Source organism: Homarus americanus, unplaced genomic scaffold, assembly GCF_018991925.1.
Source record: "Homarus americanus isolate GMGI-L3 unplaced genomic scaffold, GMGI_Hamer_2.0 scaffold52625, whole genome shotgun sequence".
NCBI classification, from domain to species: Eukaryota; Metazoa; Arthropoda; class Malacostraca; order Decapoda; family Nephropidae; genus Homarus; species Homarus americanus.
This window is the reverse complement of record NW_024752137.1, coordinates 450,001-476,020: the sequence shown is the minus strand read 5'-3', so window position 1 is coordinate 476,020 and position 26,020 is coordinate 450,001. Positions and strand designations below refer to the sequence as shown.

The window sequence follows — 26,020 nt, the reverse complement described above, 5'->3', positions numbered from 1 at the left end:
TGGTCTTCTTTACCGAGTCAATTGTCTGCTGTCAATTTCTCAGATCTTCATAAAAACTAATTCATGTAAGTGAATATAATGAAGTTTATTAGTAATTAAATAGTAAATGATATGTATTTACATGAAACATTCAAACTGTTATATATGGTTAAGTATTTACAAGCCATTAATATATTTAGATGTGTGCTTATGTTCCTTTTATACCAGTCACCGTTGCAAGAGCGGTTTGGGTTTTCTATGAAAGGACAGGAGATATAAAAAGATGTCCATTGAAATTAGTTTAGTTTTTGTATTTAATCTGAATTATATTGGTTCAGTGTAATTTCTAATATTGTAGTCTTATAATATGCAATTATACAAAAGTATTTTAGCTAATATTCTAATAGATGTTTTGTTTGCTTACGTTTTCAAAGTTCTCTTCCTCCAGGGGTAAATATAGGGTGTGGATGTGAGACCAGGAAAGTGATTGTAATCTCGTTTCATCCATTATATATCCTACATTTTGGTGCTAATTTACTCTTCAGCATTTGGGGTGAATACTAAGTGATACTTTTGTGAGTGGATGAAGAGCCATATTATGGAATTAAGATAGATAAATTACCAAATCAGTTGGGCCACAAGGCCATGCAGTGTCAATGTCTGTACTCTTGTTTTACTGTAAATATAATAGTTGTTGCCCTTTAAAAAGTCGTATTTCTCAGTCCTGACTCAATTAGCACAGCATAATGAATAGTGTGATGGAAACTAGGTACAGTAGTCAGTTTGTTCAAGAACGAGTTATTCATTATGTTTATTCTTTCTCATCTTACAAGTGTTATGTTAGGTTGTAGTATATGCTGTTGTGATGTGTATTGTTGTAGGTTATATAGTATATTGTTGTACGCGTATTGTAAATTATGTATTATTTGTGTCAATATTTACATTATTGCAGTGAGTAATAACAACCTGGCAACACTGTGAGGTTAGATGGTAGGTCTACCAGTGACTGTCACTGACTCATTCCCCTGTGACGTACTGACCGGCCCTGCCAGTATCCGGTGTCTGAGCGTTTTGTGCTTGTGCTACTGAGTGGTCACCTCACAGCTAAGTTTACTTTGTTCATATGAATTAGGAATATATTTATAGTGTGTATTGTGATACGTAACACTTATTCCATGTGTTAGTTCTCACTTATAGTTGATGTACTTTCATTTTCACCTTTCTGTGTATGAAATGTAAATATGTTATAATATTTAATATATCATAGCAGTTTATAGTATTATGAATATTCCCGTTCCCCGTTTATCTTCCCTTGTGTTTTCATGTTGTGGAACATTATAATAACTCCCAGACAAGTGTGTCCCATAACAATAGTTTCTTTGGATGTATTCTCACAATGCAATTATATTAAATATCTACAAGTGTCAGCCAGAGGTAGCAAAGGATTGTCTACATATCCTGGTCTGTTAACCAAAGCCGTTATTTCAGAACGTGGGTAATTAATGGGCCGATGAGTTGTAGCACTGCTGAAAGGGGAGGATTATTCGGTAGTGGCCGTGACAAAACTAATATGATCCCCTCAGACTCTACCTCAGGGGTACCGGGGTACGTAAAATGATGGGAAATTTCCCACAGTGCATTTATTTTTAAACATATAAACTTTCCCCCAATAATTTCATTGAGAATTTAAACAAACACAGGCTGCCACTTTACACAAAACCTGATGACCCCCTATAAATGCACGAGTGAATGTGACTGTATATAAATAATACAGTCCACTCCAGCACACTCGTAAAGTACAATTTATTAACAGATGATAGTAATCTGCATGTCAGTCACACAAACCCACATTCCTTGATAAGTACCATGACTCGCGAATTGACTAAAGTGAGCAACTGGATAAAATATAATAAACTGACCCTCAACCTTGTAAGACCTCACCTCACAATATTTCACAGAAGAAAAAACTTACCCTCAGATCTGGACCCTTGTGGCACAGTCCTCAAGAGTTAACAGGGTACTTAATTCCTGGTGGTGGTTGTTAATGACCACCAACAACCACATTAAATCATTCACAGTAAAACCAATAAACAATGCAGGATCCTTGGCCACACTCGCCAGTCACTCACTCAAATCTTGCAGCAATAAAAGACATCCACTATGATCTTATTTACCATCGCCATACACTCTGGCACCACTAGGACACAACCCTAATACCTGACCGGAAGAGAGTTGGGCGAACAATGACCTCCACAAACTACCAGTCTACTAAATTGGAGTTGTTGAAATTTATGGATCTTAATTCAATTTCAATAGTTTATTCCTTGATAGAGGAAGCGGGATCCTAGTGCCGTCACTAAGTACCCCTTGTAAAGGCCTGGGACTTAGGGATAGAAATCCCTTACCAGGCTAATCAGGATCTTAATAAAGGAAAGTCAAGGACCATGGTTTTCCGAGGAATAACAAACAACAGTTAGAGATTGGCATCTCTTTACTATAAAAATATAACACAAAACTCTGACACCACTCAACAAACATCAAATAATTACGGGAGTCAAACAATTAAAGGAAGCAAACACTTAAAGGAATCAAACAAATAATGGGAGTCAGCAATTAATGGATTCAAACAATTAAATGGAGTCAACAATTGATAGAATCGAACAATACAGGGGAGTCAGCAATTAATAGAATCAAACCATGAACAGATATTTCCTACGGCAGTGGCCCTGGGGGAAGGTTCTGGAACACGGTGATGCACACTCAGGGTAACGAAACGTCCACTTCGACTCCACACTCAGCGACGTCTTGAAAAGGCAGGAGAACACCGGGGCACCGACGGAATGTGATGAACTGATGGTCGTGGTATGCGGTAGTGGTAGATGACCAGAGAGTTGGCAGTTGATAGGTGAAGGTCTGGGAACACAGCCCACGAGTCCAGGACCTATGATGAGATCACAGCCAGAATTTGACGGACAGCAGGGTAGCTAGATACTGACTGTATGGCGGCTGGGTTGAATCTGCCCGTGAACCAGTTAGTCTCTGCTGTTCTCACCTCTGTCCAACCGCCCAAGTGTCGTCTGCACCAGCAAACAAGCGAGTTAGCAGCGGTAACCAGCCGGAGGATCGTTTCCGCCCTTACACCCCTGTACAATAACACCAGAAGCATCTGGCAAGTGTCACAAGGTGTAGGATCTTAATACTTACTCAAGTCTTACCTCAGGAATAATGTTTCATGGCATTATATTGTCTTTTTCACTATATATATATATATATATATATATATATATATATATATATATATATATATATATATATATATATATATATACAGAAGTCATTTACCTGTTCATTTGACAACAACTCAGACCTGTTGTTCTATTATTACAACAGAAATCGTATTACCAGTTCTGACAAATTATTTTGTTGCAGGATGAGTATTGCAGCAACGTTAATATATCCTTATTGTGATCATTGCAACAACAACAACAACATTATCATCCCTATTTGTTTCAAATTTTTCTTATATTTGTTTTATATATTTTCCCCATCATACCACTTTGTTGTTGTTTGTAGTAGCTAGTGTAGTTGTTATTCTTGGTTTTTCCACTTGTTTTAGGTATTATTGTTTTTGTTGTCTTGCCCCAGCAGCCGTTGGGGGTTTATCTTGGGTTTTATTGCCGTTGTTCTTGTTTCTTTATCTCCTGCTGTCATTGTTTATTATGTTCTTGTTTCGTTCACCAGACAGAAAATAGCGAGAAACGTGTAAACAGAGAAAGAGAAGACCGAGAGAGAGAGAGAGAGAGAGAGAGAGAGAGAGAGAGAGAGAGAGGAGAGAGACGGTACTGGTTCACCTGAAGGTTGCCACAGTCAACCCGCCATTTGCTGAAGATGGATGGAGTTATAATCAAGTGCTGCATGTAGCTGATCACCCAGCAAGTCTCACGCAGTGTACGGAGGAGGGGCGTAGAAGGAGGACGGGGCGAAGAAGAGGAGAGAGTAAGGGAGGTGAGATGGAGTTATGGGGGTTGGGGGGTTGGGGAGTTTAATTTGAGGGAGAAAGTGGGAGAGAAGAGGTTTTGGGGGATGGGGTGATGGGGTAATGGATGGTATGGGAAGAAAGGAGGCAAATGGACATGGGTGAATGGTGAAGGGAGAGGCAAGGGGGTGATGTGGGGGGTGTAAGGGGGAGTTTGGAGAGAGTGATTGAGAGAGTGGATGGGGAGGATAGGGGGAAGGCAAGATGATAGTTTGGATTATGAATAGAGGAGACGGAAGAGAGAGGGGGAGAGCGTGGGATTAAGGTAAGAGGAAAGAATCAGGCAATGGAGGAGGAGGAGAAGAAGAGGGGGGGTGGGGAGAAGACGTAGATAGAGGAGAGACTGTCTAGCCAATAGGGATGAACTGGTACAGATAGTGAGAGAGTAGACGAGGATGGCACTGAAGAGGAACTGACTAGAGAGGCTAGGCAACGTCCATTATCTTGGGGTAGGATAGTAATGGAATAGCAAGAGGCTAGTTAATGTGTATTATCATCCTTGTAATGTATTTTTTTCGGCAAGGATAGGAGAAGTTCAGTCGTCTGGTAAGTCCTGGTATTGGGATAGATAATACGAGGGATAGAAATAATCGTTCAGAAGTATGGTAAAAGTAAGAATCAGTGTTGGATGATAGTTCAAAGATTTTAACACATTTAGTTTATTTACTTTCGTATTTGAGAGAAAATTATTGAATCGATTGAAAAGTGTGAGTGATTTTAGGATTTTTTTTATTAAGTGATATTCATTTTTGTGGTAAATCGTGTTGTTGAGATGATGTTTGTGTTCCAGTACTTGTTATCGTGAGTCTTTGGGAGGCTAACGAGTGTCAGGTGAACATTTCTCACTTAATAAAAAAAAGTGAAGAGGAGGAAGAAGAATGTTGCAGTTCATTGTTCCTTTATTATTATTATCCAAACTTCATAGGTGTTTCTTACGTTATTTCCGTCAGTTTTCTTAATATGATCTCAGTGTAACCTTCAAAACTAAACATTCATATATAATTTAAACAGTCATATTAGGATTCAGTGTTGGTGTTATACTGTTTTGGAATTCGTGTGTGTTTGTGAAAGGAACGTTTACAGTGTGTCTAAGGCCTAAAAAACATTATTATAACATTCTTGAACCACTAAAATTTTCTACATATTTAAATTGGCCACTGACTTCAAGTCCATACACACAATATAATCGCAAATACACACACACACACACACCCTTGACATGACGTCCAATTATCTTGTTAGACACTACTGACGTGTCGAAGGGTGCGTCCAGCCGTCCACATGAGTGTACTGTACGTTTTGTCGCTGATATGTGATCGACAAGACGAAATGAGACACAGAGTACCGACCTTGGTAGGGTGCGGCCGCATACACTTGACCGGCGTTTGTTCTTGTTGATCACATGTTGGCGACAAAATGTATGTTCGTGTGGCCGCACCCGTACACCCAGTGGGCGAAGAATTTGGATAAAGCAACAACGAGACTTCGGTGTTTCTAGTCTGAACGGGGAACTTTACCCAACTTCTTCGTCATGGGTTTCAAAACATAAGACGTGGTAAGTGTAGCATGACTTTTTCTTTGAACGTGCAGTCAGCAAAAAATTATTCTGCACCCCTGGATGCGATGGCTCTCGCAACGAACACTGCGAGACTGACGCCAGGTATTGGTAAGGTTGGTGTCTGATTGTGTGATTCATTGTAAAACTAATGTGCTGTTATTCCTTATATCATGTGTAGTGACCACAGAGAAATTATCAGGAACACATATAAAACCCATAGTACTTAAACCAGATAATGTCATAGTACTATATACTATACCGTAGGACGATGTTATGTCACCCACATACGGTAGGAATGGCAGGCACTCTAGAAACTGAGGTGCTGTATAGGAATTTCGCATACTATAAGATACAACGAAATTGTAAATACTTTTGATTACAACCACTATCTGAGGAAGTGATGAGAAGTGGTGTAATACAAGACCTCAACCAGAAGAAAACAACGAAACATTTGTAACGTAAGAAAGTTATACAATATTACGCATAGGTAATTGAGCTACCGGAAAGATGAGTTGAGAAACGAACTATATATATCTCTTTAATACGTCACAATATATGATAAGAATAGGGGGTTGACCGGGGCTAACTGGTTGTGAAATTCACAAAGCAAAAACATTGTCAGTGTTATTTAACAGTGTAGCAAAGAATTTCGCCAGAGGAAATGTGATCGTTTAAGAGAATAATGAATGTTAGAAATGAAGCCGTTTCGATATGCTAAGGGCAGACCAGAGCAAACAGGAAGAGTTGTAATGGCAATTGCTTTTGATATTAATTCGATTATTTTATAAATATAGTTATATGATGTTAACTGCTCTATTCGCATCTTGTAACACATTGTGCATACTGAAACACCTTATGGTAAATACTATCTACAGAGTAACTGGCAACTCAGGAAGCCAGGGCTACCAACATCCGCTTTGACTCATGACTGTTTTCAGAATTCTTGGTCCGGTGTGTCATACTGTAGGAACCTGTAAAGGTGCAGAATATTATTTTGCTGACTGTACTTACAGACAGAGTCAATAATTCGTATGAAGCAGTGAAACTGTGTCACGGGAATGAGTCTCCGAACACACATACCCAAACTGCCGTCTGGTGCGGGAGTGCTGTGTCATCTCGTCTGGGGCCAATACTGCTTCACAAGAACTTCTGACTGTACTGTGTACCTCTGATAATTCTGGCCCATAACATCAACTCTCTCTTATCTGAAGAGCTGAAAAATAAGTTGGAATTTCCATGTTCAGAAGAACACAAGGAGGATGGTTGGTAAATAAGAGAACAGGTAGTCAGAATCACAGTTTAATTATCAATATGTACAGGAACCGTCAAAATTGGGATAAAATATAACCGAATCCGGGGGAGGTCCGAACGCCGCGTCGCGAGTGATTCGAAGCTTCACTCGACTCTCGACTCTCCGGCCAACACACCGTATACGAATGGAATGAGGTAATATTTCTGAGCTTATCACTGCTAAAAAGGTCAAATATATTTATATATACTGGTATATATATAAACAGGGTCCTGCTAGTACAACAGGTCATGAAAAGACGCAGAGAAGAAGCGATTTGTGCATTCTCCTACTACTACCACTGGCCTAAGGACGGTACCAATCGGTTTGTCTTACTGAGCGACGGCCCCACCACGCTGCTCCTCTTCCCTCTCTGGCACGGAGATCGTAACAAAAGAGTATCGCCAGCAAGAGCAGCAAGCACCTCCTGGCATCCACGTCCCCTTGCACTTTGGTACGTCTGAGGTAGTTAACGCCAGGAGAACGTCTGCCTGCCCCCGTGCCTTTAGCAACGCTCTTTCATGGTACGATTGAGATTTTTTATATAACTTGGTCATTAGTTGTCATGGAGCGTCGCCAGCACCCCTGAGAGCAATCAGTTGTATGATCACTAAAGATGTGTACACCTGCACGTCCCCCTCAGTGCCTCTTACACCTGCACGTCTCCTAACAATGCCTCTTACACCTGCACGTCTCCTAGCAATGCCTCTTTACACCTGCATGACCAGAAGAAAGCCTCAAACTTCAGGTACATCTCCTTCAGTACTTGCTAAGCTGTTCTTCCAAGACTCATCACAGAGTTCAGTTGCGTCTCTGTAAATGTCATTGTTCACTACGGCTGTGTGACCCAGATAACTCCTAGAGCTCTTTCATATCTCCGTCAGAAGACGTGAAGAACCAAAGAACTCTGGGCCACTTCTTGTCTCAACTGCCTAGCGAAGAAAAACCGCAGAACTCAGGAATCACTTCGCCAATGTCAGCTGAATATGCGTGACCGTCTAAACTCTAAGATAAGCACATGGAACAATTTCAGACTTGTTTACACTCATGACCAACTATCTCTCTCTCTCTCTCTTCTCCGCCTCCAGGAACGCTGAGAAGGGGGGGGGGGCAGCCACCAGTCTAGTACTGTATAACCTTGGTATCAAAAAATAGGTTGTTGTCGACAAACAGGTTGGGTTGCTAGGCCTAAAAAAGACTTTTCTCACCATTGTAGGAACTAGACTGACGTACCGGAGAAACAAAACAATTCTTACTTTTCGACGACGTGGTGTATTTATTTTTTTTGTTTTTGCTTTTTAAGTTTTTGTTCGAAGGCTGAGAACCTTTTACTCAAAACTGTCATTGTGTTAAGAGTTTAAAAGATTATTGTTAAAGTGGAATGTGAATTTTCCAAACACTATTTTTTTTTCAATTGGCATGTCCTTATCTTGCCCCAAATGGAATGTCATTACTATTAAGGCAGTTTTGTTGCCCCGTATTGACCTCACCAATTTTAAGGTTGACTTGCAATTCTTGAAATCCACCACAGACGACTTACAAACACAATGGTTCTGCTTGCAGGTGTAAATTACCTGTGTGACGCAGTATTCTGCCTTATGTCACAGAGGCAGGAGGGTCAAGCACCTCTCACCTCGTCTCGACCCTCGGATCAATACCCCTCTCAACTACCCACTCTACCAAGGTCAAAGGTCGAGGCATTATCCACACAGACCAGAGAATTCTTATACCAATCCGGATTCACCATCGCCTCTTGGGTTCTGCCTAAACCATCAACTATAAGATTGATTTTTTCTACTTTGTTATGAAGTAGAGTTCGAATAAAGGACTCGTTAAAAAATTAATATTCAGTTCTCAGTTGGATCAATAAAGGGGATGTGTGGTAAATAAACTCCTTGGTGGGTTAAAATAAATTTGTTTGATTCGACAGTAAACAATAATGATTCTGGTCTTATAATGTTGAGGAAGTTAACAGCTGTTTTATTATTTAGTGTTGTCACCTTTTGAAGCCCAAACATTGTTGACACTTACAAGAAACTCAGAGGACAAAGACTTATTATTATTCAGGACCGGAAACTTGGTGACACAAACTACTATGTCCGTTGCTAATAGGGTCATTAAGATGATAAGGGTTAGGGGGGGAAGAAACAGCCAATTAGTCAGCACCGGAGTCATTATTTGCAACTCTGAGAAGATCTTGGTGACGGAATTGTTGTAATAATGTAAGTCTGGCCTTCAACACCTGAGCCTTCAACACCTGATGTCATTATACACCTCTACTTCAGTTACCTCATACACTACTCGACAACTAATTACGAAACACCTGTTCTGTTTATTAATTATTCATCTTTCAATCATTAACTTACTTTATATCAGATAAAATATTCCATCGGTGTTTTCATTATAAATATTTGGAAATAATTCACTTTCCGTCATTCAGCAGAATATTTGACAGAGTGAACGAAATGTCTTGGAATATTCACATTTGAAAATCTTTTAAGAGCTTTTTAAAATGTCAAGGTTTAAGAGGTCACCTGGCTCTCACCTGTCATGTTAGTGTCACTTTACTCTTGCTAATGAGACTCTTGGAGAGTTATTATTGTTCATATTAGTGTTATTATCACCAGAAGACATTGTTAAGGCAGTCAGAATATACAAATGAAAAGAGGAAATAGCTTAGAACAGTGAAAATTATTACTATCATTATTAATGGGGAGGGCAGCGTATATCACCTGCCGTCAGTAATTAGCAAGATTTTCAAGTTGCGTAATTTCGCTGACTAAGATAATTAAAACATATGTATCTTGTTTATCGATATGATTATTAAGGTTGGATCTTACGAAATTTTATATGATATCGTTTACGAAGCTAATTGGTCCTTAGTATAACTCGTTAATGGCTCTTGGCAACCTAAGAGGCGGTTCACGAATCCTGATTGGTCAGACTAGTATAGTGAAGAGGTATAATAATTATACCAACATTGTGGTGGTGGTGATGAGGTACAATATTTACCCCTAAACACTACTGTGGTGGCGACGTATGGTAGTTACCCCAGCACTATGGCGGTGGAAAAGAGGTACGATAATTACCCCAACACTCTGGTGGTGTCGGGGTATAATAATGACCCCCTACACCATGGTGGCAGAGGTATGATAATCACTTTCAACACGGTGGTGGTGGCGAGGTAAGATAATTACCCCGACACAATATCAACCTTTTTATCAATATTTACAATGATAAAGATACCTTGTTTAATGGGAGTTAATTTTTTGTACGTATTTAGGATACAAAATGGTATACTACATCATTTTTAATACCTGATCTGTAAATACACGTTAAGTAGTAAAATTAGTTTAAATATTATTAGTACTGGAGTTGAACTGTCAACTAATTTGTATCTCATCTCTATGAAATGTGCGTTAAATAAAAAATGTACAGAAAGTTTGAATTCAGTTGGTCTGAGAAAATATAGAGACGCTCACACCAGCGATCCGCTATTCAAAAAATAGCCAAACACTCTAGATTATCGTTAGGAAAGATTACAACTTATAGACCACTATGTACACCAACTGCCTCACGCAGCACCTCAAGGGGGGAATCCTAAAAAGTTTTGATTATGAGTTAATGCCTTGGATATCTCATAGAGGTTAGTATCTTATAACTCACTACGGTGTTAAAAGTAGAGGTGGGCACTAATAGAAGAACGGGGGTAAAGTTCTGTCCCACTGGAGGACACGGCTGTGATATCATAGAGGTGACGTCACATGTATAGCGTCACAAGCTCCGCCCCTTATCAGTGTTAGTGCTTGTAAGGGGCAAAGAAACTCTGACGTCATTGCTGGTGACATTACATATACAACTCACAGTCCACTGCCACTCACCAATGAGCATCTCTGCCGCACAGAGACTGGAAGCTGTGGCATCATGTGGATGACATCACAAGTTCAACCAATCAGCAATAATGCCTCACAGAGACAGGGAACTGTAATGTCATAGTTAGTGACGTCACCTGTTTGACGTCACAAGCTCCGCCCACTAGCCCCAATACCACACTGCTATTGGACAACAGATAGTGTGGGTTTACCTTATATGGAACCCCAAGAGCTCCCTTGCCTGTAAGACTAATAATTCGTATTGTTTCTTTACATACTACAGTAAACTTGTTTTAAAATGCCACACAGGTCAGCAGGTAGATGCCAAGGTGGGCAAAACCTAATTAATTGTGTGTGTTACAGTACTGTGTTGTGGTTATCAACTACAATAATTACATTCTATAGCAACCCAAAAAATCTTTTTAAGTACCATAAAAAATACAAAAAAAAAACAAACAAAAAATAATTCATACACAAGACATCAGAATTTAAAATGTTCATCAAAATATGTAAATTAGGTGGACAACACAGCAGGAAGTACAGTCATGAGCCAATATTCGAGCTCCAAGGCATTTATGAATACCCGAGACGCTCCTCAAGCCTCGGCAAGAATAGTTTTTTTGTATATATATATATATATATATATATATATATATATATATATATATATATATATATATATATATATATATATATATATATATATATATATATATATATGTCACATGTACATATATTATCCTTCTAGCATCATCTCACAAACCCTCACTATCCTTGTATTGAAATTTGAAGACTTTGTTTACACAGACACAAGAAATAATTGGACTCTTATTACATACAGTACACACAGAGGCTGATTTTTATATGTCACTCTTTGGGATGTGGTGATCAGATTTTTTTTTATTTTTTTTCAAATTTTCTCGTCACATTTTTTTTCTTAAAATTTTCATTTTAAATTTCGCTATCACCCCTTCCTCCTTTATAAGCTTTTAACAAATTTATATTTTCTTCTATTTTGCGTGTTTTCTCTCTCCATTCTTTCTCTCTCTCTCACTTTCTTCACCCAGGTCGTACTGAACCTCAGTCACATCCTAATATAAACTTAATTCATGACTAGATCAATACGTAGTGTGTGGCTTGGTGTGGGCACGAACGCTGCTGCTGTGCGGTGTGACCCTCTTGGATACAACATTCTCTTGGTACACAGACCCTACACCCCTGTCTCTATCTCTTTCTCTATCAGTACACTTAGTATACTCATTAACACTACACAGCTCCAGGGGACTTGTTTTGTTTTTTTCATTGTACACAGCCCCTACACCCTCCTCTCTCTAGTATACATTTTTGCCATCGCTACACAGTTCCAATACACTTTTTTTTTCTTGTAATACACAACTCATAAACCTTTCTTTCTCTCTCTGTACACTTTGTATACTCTTGTCTCTGTTACACCTCTACACCCCCTCAGGACACATCATTACACCCGGTACTTAACCCTAACTACACTACTTTCCATCGTTTCTTGTTTATTTTGTGTCTCTAAATTTCTCTCTTCCATTATCTCCTTCTCTCCCCCATTTCCCTTTCATTACAAAGACACTTAAAGCTCCTGACCTCATTTGTTTCTTTTGATTATATCTTTTGTTTTCTCTTTCTCAATTATATTTATATTTATTCATTATTTTTCCATTATTCCTCCTTATCTAACTCCTTAGTAAGTAATGACTCTTGACCGTATAAGAGAGGAAAGTCTTCAATTAATATCATTTTGTTTTGGTGAAAATTTAAATTGGATTCAAATTACACCAAAACAAAATCGGGCCTAAATTTGTGTCGTGCATCACAGAGTCAAACTAAATGTCGTTTTCTCTTACTTATCAATCGCCGTTTTCTTTGTCCATCTCCCGTTTTCTGTGTGGATGGTCGTTTTCTGTCTAATTTTTCACTAATCATTTTCTTTCATACCCGAAACACATTTTTCTTCATTGTGAATCAAAATTTTTTTTATGGTTCAATTCTTTCTGATTTTTTTTCTTCACTATTTATCAACGAAACGGTTTCTTTTCTTTGGTTGTTACCTCACCCAAATGACCATATTCACAGCCTCATTTTCTTTAAATGTCCAAATCCAGTGAGAGGAGCAGCACCATTTTACTTCAAGGGGGTCACCAATCCAGTTCTTGGGACACAATTTCAATCCAAGGACCACTAATCCAATCCAAAAGAAGCACCAATCCAATCCATGGAGTATCATTCCAATCCTAATCCACGGGGCACCCTTCCAATGCATGGGACAATCTTCCAATCCAAGGGCGCACCATTCCGAACCAACCAGTTCAAGTTTCAGACAGCTTCGTGGCCACACTTGTCATTGAAACACTTCACTGAAACGAAACTCAGAGTTCTCGTTTCACTTCACCGACTTATCCCTTATTACAATATTATTAAAGTCATCTTGATTTTATTTTCTTAAAGTAAGAATTTTGTATTTGTTAATTTTTTGTAAGTTTTTTGTCTCATCGTCATCAATATTCGATGTGTTTTTATGACCCTGTTAAGTAATGTATAAAATCTTAATATATTTTTTTAGTTCACTCCTAAGTTTTATTACTAGCTTGTAAAATAGGTCAAGCTAGTAGAGTTTTTTTCTGTGTGTTTGTTTGCTTGTTTTTGTGAAGGAGAATTACTTTCTTATATGTATATATAGATTTGCATGTCGTAAATTGTTTCCCAAATCTTCATATACAAATCCACATTGTTGCTTTATTACCACTCAGCACACGACCCATGTATGAGAGTCTCTTTGTGTCAGAAGGGACCACACCAAACACGCTGTGTCAGGTGTCAGAAGGGACCCCACCAAACACGCTGTGTCAGGTGTCAGAAGGGACCCCACCAAACACGCTGTGTCAGGTGTCAGAAGGGACCCCACCAAACACGCTGTGTCAGGTGTCAGAAGGAACCCCACCAAACACGCTGTGTCAGGTGTCAGAAGGGACCCCACCAAACACGCTGTGTCAGGTGTCAGACCCCACCAAACACACAGTGTCAGGTGTCAGAAGGGACCTCATCAAACACACTGTGTCAGGTGTCAGAAGGGACCCCACCACCATGTCAGGTGTCAGAAGGGCCCCACCAAACACACTGTGTCAGGTGTCAGAAGGGACCCCACCAAACACGCTGTGTCAGTGTCAGGTGTCAGAAGGGACCCCACCAAACACGCTGTATCAGGTGTCAGAAGGACCCCACCAAACACACTGTGTCAGGTGTCAGAAGGACCCCACCAAACACACAGGTGTGGGACCCACCAAACACGCTGTATCAGGTGTCAGAAGGACCCCACCAAACACGCTGTGTCAGGTGTCAAGGACCCCACCAAACACACAGTGTCAGGTGTCAGAAGGACCTCATCAAACACACTGTGTCAGGTGTCACGCTGTCAGGTGTCAGAAGGGACCACCAAACACACTGTGTCAGGTGTCAGAAGGGACCCCACCAAACACGCTGTGTCAGAAGGGACCCCACCAAGCACACTGTGTCAGGTGTCAGAAGGACCCAAACAAACACACTGTGTCAGGTGTCAGAAGGACCCCACCAAACACACTGTGTCAGGTGTCAGAAGGGACCCCACCAAACACGCTGTGTCAGGTGTCAGAAGGGACCCCACCAAACACACTGTGTCAGGTGTCAGAAGGACCCCAACAAACACACTGTGTCAGGTGTTAGAAGGGACCCCAACAAACACACTGTGTCAGGTGTCAGAAGGGACCTCACCAAACACCTCTGTGTCAGGTGTTAGAAGGGACCCCATCAAACACACTGTGACAGGTGTCAGAAGGGACCCCACCAAACACAGTGTCAGGTGTCAGAAGGGACCTCACCAAATACCTCTGTGTCAGGTGTCAGAAGGGACCCCGCCAATCACACTGTGTCAGGTGTCAGAAGGGACCTCACCAAACACCGCTGTGTCAGGTATCAGAAGGGACCTCACCAAACCTACTGTGTCAGGTGTCAGAAGGGACCCTACTAATCACACTGTCAGGTGTCAGCAGGGTCCCCACCAAACACAGTGTCAGGTGTCAGAAGATTGCTTGACCCCCTTGACGCTCGTGTTTATCCTGGAGATCCCTACGGCACACAGGACGCCTGCTGTGGCACAAGAGCGGTTGGACTAGAGTCTTCAAGGCCCCCTTCAAGCTGTGGCTGGCGCCCGCCGGACCTCCTTCAATGTCCTGGTAGAAGTGTGGAGCCTTCGTGACCTTCCACGATAAGCTGTAGTTAGAAGAGGATTAACACTTTCTTGTTGACCTCTGTTATCCTCCAACACCCTCGGGTGACCTCCAGTAGCATCGTTCAGTTCTCAGCAGCCTTTGTTTAACTTTAACAATATTTAGATAATATCCAAATGCCTTGATTTTTTCCCAGGAGCCTTTTCTTACTTCCCAACACCTTTTCTTCAACTATCAAAAGCCTTTGGTAAAGTTCCATCACCTTTGGGATAAACCTTAACACCTAGCAAGTTTCCAACAGTGTTACCGATGGTTTTTGACAGCCGTACTTAAATTCCAGTAGCCCTCGATTGATTTCCTACGTACAACCCGAGTTAGTTCTTATTAAATCCAGTTAACATCTGGATTAACAGTTTACCTACAATGTGGCTGCTCATATCCAGTATCCCTGGATTAACTTCTGGTATCCTTGGGTTAACTTACAGTTTCCTGGATTACCATGTAGTATCCAGGTCATTCGAAATTATCCTTCCGGTGGAAAAAGAATTGTAATTAGGCTGGGTTCGTTTGGCTCGGGGTCAAAGTTGTAACATTTTCACTCCCTGGGCTTTGTTGAGTTGCGGGAAGTGGGGACCCCGTGACCTGATTCTCGAGGTTTGACGTCACTGGTTTTGGTGACTCTGTGGCTGGACTCTGCTGGTACTGGGTCACAGATAAAGGTGACTCTGTGGCTGGACTCCGCTGGTAGTGGGTCACAGGTACGGGTGACTCCGTGGCTGGACTCTGCTGGTAGTGGGTCACAGGTACTGGTGACTCTGTGGCTGGACTCTGCTGGTAGTGGGTCACAGATAAAGGTGACTCTGTGGCTGGACTCTGCTGGTAGTGGGTCACAGATAAAGGTGACTCTGTGGCTGGACTCCGCTGGTAGTGGGTCACAGGTACGGGTGACTCCGTGGCTGGACTCTGCTGGTAGTGGGTCACAGGTACTGGTGACTCTGTGGCTGGACTCTGCTGGTAGTGGGTCACAGGTAGGGGTGAACCCATGGCTGGACTCTGCTGGTACTGGGTCACAGGTACGGGTGACTCTGTGGCTGGACTCTGCTGGTAGTGGTGGGTCACAGGTACGGGTGACTCCGTGGCTGGACTCTGCTGGTGGGTCACAGGTACAGGTGACTCTGTGGCTGGACTCTGCTGGTACTGGGTCACACACTGCTGGTACTGGGTCACAGGTACGGGTGACTCTGTGACTGGACTCTGCTGGTAGTGGGTCACAGATAGGGGTGACTCTGTGGCTGGACTCTGCTGGTACTGGGTCACAGGTACGGGTGACTCTGTGGCTGGACTCTGCTGGTACTGGGTCACAGGTAGGGGTGAACCCATGGCTGGACTCTGCTGGTACTGGGTCACAGAAAATGGTGACCCTGTGGCCGGACTCTGCTGGTAGTGGGTCACAGATAGGGGTGACTCTGTGGCCGGACTCTGCTGGTAGTGGGTTACAGGTAGGGGTGACCCAATGACTTGGATCTGCTGGTATTGGGTTACTGGAATTGGTGACCCCGTGACCTGAGTTTGAGTATATTGAGTCACAGTTTGTGGTGACCCCTGGAGGTGCGAGGGTACAGGAAGTGGTGACCCTACGTCTGGACTCTGCTGGTACTGAGTCACTGGTTGGGGTGACCCTTGAAGATGGGAGGTTAAGGGTGAACCCAAGGCCGGGCTCTGGTGGCCTTGGGTCATGAGCTGATCTCAGGATTGGGCAAGGAGTGGCGGGTCAGAGGTCACTTCTGGGCTCCCACATAGAGCTCCCTCCTCTTTCCCCCTGAAATCATGTCTTTAGTAAGAAGAAACATCAAGACATCACTAGAGACTATATCATAAGGCTAAGTGTATCACAAGTTGACTACACCGCAAGTTTATCTATTTACTGCTGTTATGTACTGATGACAAGTAAAATTTAAAACTAATATATATTTTTATAAGCAGTTGAGTTTATCTTCAAATCTGAGAAAGGTGATGCTTAGCTATTTAAAATTTGACTGAAATATCAACACTATGAAAGAAAATGTTTGGGTGCGTTGTCTCTCTAGCCGGATGATTGCATTGTTGGTGCTTTAACAGTGGCGGAGTGCAGGAGACTTATTGCTGTCTATATCAGCTAAAAGTACATATTGTGAAATGTCTAAGATTTGGTTAATCTTCTACTTTAATAATCTTTCTCTCTCTTATTGTGAAAGTCTTGAGAGAACAAAGAGAGAGAGAGAGAGAGAGAGAGAGAGAGAGAGAAAGAGATATACACAGAAAGAGCACCTTACCAAGAACAACAGCTCGTCCAAAGATATGACGAAGAGATTACAAAAAAAAAAAAACACACACACAAAAAAGAGGGAGTATTGTGTTTACCTGAGGGTAGTCGACCACCTGGTCTAGTCGTGGTGGTTGAGAAGGGTGTTGGTTACCTCAGAGATGGACAACAAAGGATTGGGTTCCTGCTGATCTGCGGATAGCTGGGTTCCCCCATGGCACTGTGGGGTCCACCAAAGAACAAGGCCACGTCTTAGACAAGAGACCAATGGATAAAAGAAATAGCTAGAAGAAGAAAGAGGAGTAATGGAGAACTAGAACGAGAGAGAGAGAGAGAGAGAGAAGTTGTAGTGGGGTATAGCAAGCAGTGTGAACTAGCTCTATCTCCCGATCATACTCTATCTATCATACATTTCTTAATTAATTATGAATTTAGAGAGAATTTATATAGAGAAAGCATACAATTATTATCATAAATTATTATTTTTTTGCTTTATAATCCTTAATCTTATTTAAGGTTCAATAAACGTTTATTTACTAGTCTAGATAATGATATTTATGGTTCATTATTTCGTTGATATCGAGATGATGTTTCTACCACAAGAGTTAAGACGTGAAGTAAGGGGATGGTCCAATGGCAGCTAAGACAGTTGTTGAATTTATGATAAGAGGAATTATCTTATTGTTTTTTTGTTATTGTTTTGTTGTTTGTCTTTTGTTAATTTAATTTTGCATATGGGGTTTTCTGGGGCTGTGTTTAAGTAGTTTTATTTTCCGTGTTTATCTTTTTTTTCCTGTTTATTTTATTTTTAAATTCGTAATTGTATTTTGTTTCTTTGTTTTTATTATTTCTGTTGTTTTTGCTGTTTTGGTTTTGTCTTATTTTTTTTATTAATTGTATTGTCTTTGTTTGGTTTTGTTGTTAAGTTGTTTTTATCGTCTTTCGTGATTTTGTTTTCGTGATTTATCTTATACTTATTGTTCTTTAAGTTGTTTTGGGAGGTATTTTATGTTGTTTTCAGGATTTTCGTCGTTTTTATATTATATATGATAGGTTGTTTTCGTGATTTGTTTTGTAGATTAGGTGGTCTATTTTGTTTTCGTTGTTTTTGTTGTTTTTGTGGTTTTTGTGGTTTTCGTTGTTTTCGTTGTTTTTGTTGTTTTTGTGGTTTTCGTTGTTTTCATAATTATTTTCTTATCTGTATGTGATAATTGATTTAGTGTTATTGTCGTTTTATCCTTATTTGTTGATGTGTAAAATACAAGAGTCTAGTACAAGGGGACATTGATAGGTACAGTGGTACATTAAATGCCAGGAACAGAGGTACGATAAGCACCTAGTACCGGGGAAGGGTTACATTAGTATTAGGTATAAGGCTACATCAAGTGCCAATTATAGGGATATATTAGTGCCTAGTACAGGATTACAGTAGTGTCAGGTACAAGACTACATTAAGTGCCTATTACAAGGTTACATCTGGGGTACATTTGAGTGTCTAGTGTACAACAACAGGTGTGGGAAGTGTCAGCTATATAAGCCACTCGTATATCATAAAGTCACAACTGTTAGCGTCATCTTCCATAAGTCACTAGCATGTTGACAAGTCACTTCAGAGAGGAGCACTGAAGGCTGAACGATCATGCTTTAAGAAGGGTGAGGCTGGGGTGGGAGGGAGGGAAGGGTCAACAGGGAGAAGGGGAAGGGAGGGGACTGAAGTATTAACCACAAAAAAGAGATCTAATTAATGATATAAAAAGGAAATCAAACACAGTTAAATAAATCATATGAATTTGTCTGAACCTTCACCTAATAATTAAATTCATGCAAGTCATGGTGACGGTGCAAAAATGAGTGACAAAATAAGAAAACAAGGAAAAAAATACGAAACTTAGGACAAACTTAAGAGATGTTGCTAAAAAATGGTATATATAAATATATATATATGTATATATATATATATATATATATATATATATATATATATATATATATATATATATATATATATATATATATAAATATATATATATGTATATATATATATAACCAGAGAAAGAGGCATGCAGTCATCAGGCAGCCATGCTTAAGATATTAAAGACCTGTCACCATGTGTTCATCTTTGCCGGATTTGACTGAATGAGAAGTTTTTGAGATCTCTTAACAGTTTTAAAGGGTTGCCTGATACAAATGTTGCCAGGTATTGTTGCACCTGACATTACGTATTAAAGTCCATTGAAATATACGGTAGTACAGTTACACTTCCAACTGAATTAGTATTTGACACTGGTATTGAAGTATTAGATATCAAACTTAAGAAAAGTGAGATATTCTAAAGGTTATCTCCCAAAAATATGGTAAAGTATAAGTGGATATATATTCTGGCAACACGTAAGTTTAACTCCTTTAAAACTGGTGATTGGGTCATTAGCCAATCACTTAAGTTGTTTACATGTGTTTGCGGCTAAAGGAGACACAGGTGGCTACTTCACACATACCTTTAAGGGCTCATTAGGGGTTCAAGGGTCACACGATACTAGTTTGACCTTTAACATTTACAAAGACAGACTCAGTTTTTGGACTTGTACTATAAGTGTCTTAACCTATACACTCACGGCCTCCAAGTATCGTGTCATCATTGAACCTCTGATAAGACTTTCTCTACATAATCGCCTGAAGGAGAGAGAAAACAGAAGTGATCAGAACCGTCAGTTAGTTGGTTAGTACCCTGCGTCAGCCTCTCCTTCAGCGATATATTTGGTCCTTCTGGGGGTGGATGGGTCAATGGCACCCCGCGGCACTGCAGTATGCCAAAGGGTCGGGTTAGGTCTGGTGTGCCAGTGAATAACTCTCTCTGTTCTCAACTAAACTTTTGATATGTACATTTTATGAAGTAATGAATACCATTGGCAAAAGTCGGTGTATGAAGAATTAGACCTTTAGTTAAGATAACTTGACCATTTCAGTACGACGGCATTAACCCTTGTGTAAGATAACATCGTACTCAGGGGTTTGAGTCATCGTACTTTGGGTTAAGTCATCATGCCTAAGAGGTTCATCTCTGGTGAAATATTGTATAAAAACAATAAAAATTGAAGTGAATATCGATATTTCTTTTTTACAGAACCTAAAACCTACAACAAAATACTAAATTATACTTTTATATATGTGCCAGAGTAGTAAGTTTACCTCACCCGTCACTGACCTATCTTGACCCTACGTGACCTACCCTGAGCCTCCCACCGACCCCCAGTGCCCACGTTTAAGGGTCATGCAAGATCACACAGCTCACTGGCTAGCCACTGAGCTCATGCAGGACGAGGAAGACTCGACGTCGTTATCAGGAACAAACTGTTGCTAAACACTTACCACATAAGCGATCAACGACACGGATAATCAAACTGGTTTTTGTTATGCAGTTGAAGCCGCTGGATAACAGGGACACCGCGCCAGGACCACAGAACCTTCTTTATTTAATATGTTGAGTGAATCAAGACGTCGGCAAATGTTACGAAGTTGGTGCACGTTTTAGGATAGGGAAAAAATAGGTGGTTAGTTCGCCTATGTATCTCTATTTTTTATGTTGATGCATCTGTACTGTCCCTAACGGGGAATGTTAAATATTAGATGGCTGACTGTATAACTGGTGGTCAGGCGCGGTGTATCAGGTATCCAGTGGCTCCAGGTTAGTAAACACAACAGCCCGCCGTCTACTTGAGGCCCAGAAAAAGTCTGCAACAACAGGACAACAGGGGAGAATTGCCTCCGTCGACCTCCCGGCGGGAGTCAGGCTGCAACACCTCTGATCTACACACACCAAGCCTTGATACCATATTACTCGAAGCCCAGTTCACAGCCCTGGTGGGTACAACCTGGGTACTGAGGGAACACCCGCCTCGTGTCCTCCCCCAGCCGGAGGGTCTCCGGGAGGGGCAGGCCACGCAGGGGAGAGATTAAGAGGAGGGAGGGGGGCTGTGAGCGTGGCCGGTGCCTACGGCGGGCTCGTCATGCTCCGTGCAGGCCAGAGAGACAATAAACAAAGCTGTCACTCACTGCGGGGTGTGATACGGGTGGTAAGGATAGTACTGGTGGTGCCATACCTCGCCGCCCTCACTGTAGCCGTACGCAGCCTTACCCGCTGGCGCCACGGCTCCGGCGCCGACATGGGCGGCGGAGGCGGCGGCGGCAGCAACAGCTGCGGAGTGGGCGGTGGGAGGTCCCACTGCGTGGGGCGAGGTGCCCTCACCACCATGCGGGGAGCCTCCTGCGCTGCTACGGGCACCGGGCGTCGACGCCGGCGTGGCGGTACCCCACTTACAGGCGACGCCGCTCAGGCTGGGATCCAGCGGCGTGGGGGCGGACGACACGGGAACCTCGACGTACTTCTTGTTGGGGTCGTACTCGTGGGAGGCGGAGCCCCACATGAGCACCGTCTGGCGGGTGTTGTTGGCGTAAGTCTCGTTGGTTTCTTTGCTCTCCTCCTTGTGGGTGGCGGAGGCGGCGGTGGGGGCGGCGGAGCTCACGGCCACACTGGTGGCGATGCCTGGAGTGGCCGCCAGAGCTCCTAGGGACGCTAAGGCCGAGGGGTCGTCCCGCCTTACATCTACTGTCCTCAGGTCGCTGTACTTGTGTTCTAAAGCGGGTAACACGGTGTTGGTGCCGTACACGGCCGAGTAGGCGTCCGCCGGCTTGTACTGGTACTTTGACGCGTCGATTTGTGTCGTGCAGTAGAGCTTCTGATCCGCTGCGGTTTTCGTAAGTCCGGTGGAGTCGTAGCCGAGGCAGGGACGTGCGGGGTCGACGTATCCGTTACTAACGTAGCCGTGCGTCATGTAGTCTGGGTAGTAGGAGCCTAACTGGCGGTAGTGAAACAAGTTGTCAGCCGGGATGTAACTGGCGGGGTAGAGAGACTGAAGGTTGCCCAGGTTCTGTTGCATGTAGAGGCCGTTGTCGGTAGCGTAGGCGGAGGCACCGTACACGTTATTGTAGTTGTTGTAGGCAGTGTCGGAGAGGTTAGTGTAGCTTCTCTTGGTGCGGCACGTGGTGAGGAAGTCCCGCAGCTGCGTCTTGTACTTTCGGCTCATGCGGGAGGCGTAAAGCTGCGGCAACTCGGAGTCACAGAGGTAGGACTGGGTGAGTCCGGGATCCAGGTAAGACACCTTGAAGTCCATAGTTCGCTTCCCCAGTAGGTCGCGGCCCTCCTCCTCCCTGGAACAAACATAACAAGGGTCAATTTGGGTCATGGAACACAGTGTTAGGGGCTCAACACACACACACTTCCACAAACAAAATTATTATTATTATTATTATTATTACACACACACACACACACACACACACACACACACACACACACACACACACACACACACACACACACACACACACCCCAGTAAACACTACTCCTTGCACTGTCACTATGTTGAAATGAACTGTAGTTTGAGCTTTTCCCCATCTAGTTATTATATGTCTTATTTGTGTCACTTATGTTACTTGTATATTATTTGTAATTCGTAACCCATTCCCCAAATATGTAACTGTATATTTTCAGCCTTCTGGCTGCCAAGCTCTTTCAATAAACCGTTAATTATTATTAAACAATTCAACAACTAACAAACAGTATATCTCCCTGAGTATAATCACAGCGGTAAGTCACTCACTGGACTTCTTGCAGCTGTCAGTAAATAGACGGACACTGATTACCACATCCTGTAACATAGCTGCCATAACTACGTCAATAAGAGGCGACCACCACAACAACCACAAACTGAGGAAGCTTTTTATCCTCAGAACTGCAGCTGAGGCGCGATAATCACACCAGCTGAGGCGCCAAGAAACGATAACAAGCAGCAGATGTGTTAAGGTCTTGCTGTAATTATACCAATAACAGGTACAGGAACTTACACCAGGAGGGGAGGATACACAAGTATGATAATTATACCACTCGTGAATGTGGTAGGAGGATGGTGAGAGTTTGTACCGGTAGGAGTAGCAGCAGGAGTATGATAATTAGCCTTGTATAACATAAGTAAGTGTAGATGTACGAGAACTACACCGGCAGGATGTACAAGGATATGATAATTAAACTATTAGTAATTGTGAAGTCAAAGGAAATAACAATACCCAGAGTGGTAGAGGTATGATAATGACACCAGTAACTCAGGTAGAAGTTATCCGGCGAGAGGGAGAGAGAGAGAGAGAGACCTGCTACATCAATGGCAGGTTTTGTGGAAAGGTAATTACATCACCTTGGAATTTAAAGGTTAAGGTAACACTAGACCACGGCTTTGGATTCACAAAGGTTCACCTGACTCATATTCCTCGTAAGTGTTGATGCAAACAATGAACTTATTATATCTGTTAAGGCACAAAAAAATAACCTAAAAAAAAATCATAACCGAGAATATACCTTAACTAGATACCTGTACAGGGTGTCCATAAATGATTACCCTAAAAACAGTATACTCTCGTGTTATAATCAGGGTAATCATTTATAGACACCCTGTATATTTACTTCACTGTCAAGATGTGAAACTAAAACACAATAGAGAATTAACTACTAACACAGACTAACTTAGAGTAAACATTATCTACCTCAATTCCATATATTGTAATTACGGTATAGAATCTCAGTACAATATCTACACTATAATATCTCACTTACGATACCTCCTCACCTCTGTATCGTTAATGTCCCTTTATTGTAACACCTCCACTTAAGGCGGAACTTATGATACGTACCTTTAAGAATATGACCCCATAAGGGAACCAGTTTTCAAACCTTCTCATATTTCTACTTAAGGGAAAAAAAATTCTCTTATGAACCTTTGAGAATCCATCTTTGTCGTAAGTCTCAGGTGAGGTTCTTATGCTGGCCTCTCACATCTCCACTGACGGTAAAATTTGATACTAATTGAGAAGCCTGGACTACTGGAGAGGGAGTGGGGAGGTTTGAAGGTGGAGGGGGTTGGGAAGGGGTTTGAGGGGGAGGTTGAGGGGGAAGGAGGAGGTGGGGTTATGGTATTGAGGTAAGTGAGGGTATGATGGTGAGGAAGGTGAGGGTATGGTGGTGAGGAAAGGTAGTGTGGTGGTGAGGAAGGTGGAGGAGGAGAGCGATGGTAGGGGTATGGTGGTGGGAGGATGGTGGCAGGAAAGGCAAGATCGAGATAGAGGTAGAGATAAGGAGGTAGGGGAGTAGAGGGAGGGAGAGGTGAGGAGAGGGAGGTAGGGGAGAGGTGGGAGAGAGGGAGGTGGGAGAGGGGAGAGGGAGTAGGGAGAGGTGAGGAGAGAGGTAGGGGAGAGGGAGGAGAGGGAGGTGGGGAGAGGAGGGAGAGGGAGGTAGGGAGAGGTGAGGAGAGGAGGTAGGGGAGAGGTGAGGAGAGGGAGGTGTGGGAGAGGTGGAGAGAGGGAGGTGGGGAGAGGTGAGAGAGGGAGGTGTGGAGAGGAGGAGGGGAGGTAGGGAGAGGAGAGGGAGAGGGAGGTGTGGAGAGGTGGAGGAGGGAGGTAGGGAGAGGAGGAGAGAGGGGAGGTGGAGAGGAGAGGGAGGTAGGGAGAGGGGTGAGGAGAGGAGGTGGGAGAGGTGAGGAGAGGGGGGAGAGGGGGAGGAGAGGGGAGGTAGGGGAGAGGTGAGGAGGGAGGTAGGGGAGAGGTGAGGAGAGGGAGGTGTGGGAGAGGTGAGGAGGAGAGGGAGGTGGGGAGAGGGGTGAGGAGAGGGAGGTAGGGAGAGGAGGGAGAGGGGAGGTAGGGGAGAGGAGGAGGGGAGGTAGGGAGAGGTGAGGAGAGGGAGGTGGAGAGGTGAGGAGAGGAGGTAGGGGAGAGGTGAGGAGAGGAGGTGTGGAGAGGTGAGGGAGAGGGGAGGTAGGGAGAGGGAGGGAGAGGGAGGTAGGGAGAGGTGAGGAGGGAGGTGTGGAGAGGTGAGGAGAGGGAGGTGTGGAGAGGTGAGGAGAGGGAGGTAGGGATGCGGGGGGGAGGGGGGAGACACCTACATGAGCGGTCGGTGAGTGCAGATGATAAAGTCAGGCTTGGAGTTTTTGTAGACGAGGCGGGAGGAGGTCTGTAGCCACTGCCAGGTCCCGTCTCGAGTTTGTAGACGGTAGGCGATCATCCCTGACGCCCCTGTCTTCAGCACTGTCGGAAAAAGTTCACACGGGGTCACCACAGGTCACTATACATCATACAGGGTCATTTAAAACTTTATACAGGGGGATTAGAGGTCAGATTATGTCACTGTATGTTACACCGGGTCATTAAAGGTCACCTGAAGCTCGTTAGGGGAGCAGGTACGGTGAACACAAACAACTACAGCAGTACTCACGTTCCTGGTGGGCGGAGGCGACGTAGGCGAGGTCATCGTAGTGGACAAGGTCATAACCTCCCTTATTGGCTAACTCCAGGTCACTGTAGCCCAGCAGCATCCTCCCTCTGTAGGACATATGACCAGAGGGTTAGTGGGTGTGTGTGTGTGTGTGTGTGTGTGTGTGTGTGTGTGTGTGTGTGTGTGTGTGTGTGAGTCCATCCACACCTACTCGGACGTGCATACACACACACACATGTGCTGTGGTGGTGGCGTGCGTGGGTGCGGACACTCACTCTCCTTTATACATAAAACACACACACACACACACACACACAGCAATAATTATTACACACTAAGGGGTTGTAATAGAACACTCAACAGACCAACACAAAACCCACCACAAAACTTTAGAAAATCGTAATGAAAATCCAATTGGAGTCTGAACGTAAAAATGTGTGCGTTT

General features: G+C 42.8%; 2 protein-coding genes across 2 annotated transcripts in view; both read right to left on the bottom strand.

The window, feature by feature from the left end:
- Positions 1–15,514: 15,514 nt before the first annotated feature.
- LOC121854967 (proteoglycan 4-like) lies at positions 15,515–16,699 on the bottom strand. Its single transcript, XM_042349787.1, has one exon. It carries the CDS (start codon positions 16,697–16,699, stop codon positions 15,515–15,517), a length of 1,185 nt encoding a protein of 394 aa, XP_042205721.1.
- The window catches only part of LOC121854968 (circadian locomoter output cycles protein kaput-like), a 312,409-nt gene continuing 302,563 nt past the window's right edge, over positions 16,175–26,020 (bottom strand). The window contains 4 exon segments of the mRNA XM_042349789.1: positions 16,175–16,781; positions 21,315–22,469; positions 25,247–25,388; positions 25,576–25,682. Coding sequence (XP_042205723.1) covers positions 16,709–16,781; positions 21,315–22,469; positions 25,247–25,388; positions 25,576–25,682 — 1,477 coding nt within the window. The 3' untranslated portion in view covers positions 16,175–16,708.

Coding starts and splice junctions, on each gene's coding strand:
- LOC121854967 (XM_042349787.1), bottom strand. CDS start 16,699: ATGACCCAAGGCCACCAGAGCCCGGCCTTGGGTTCACCCTTAACCTCC.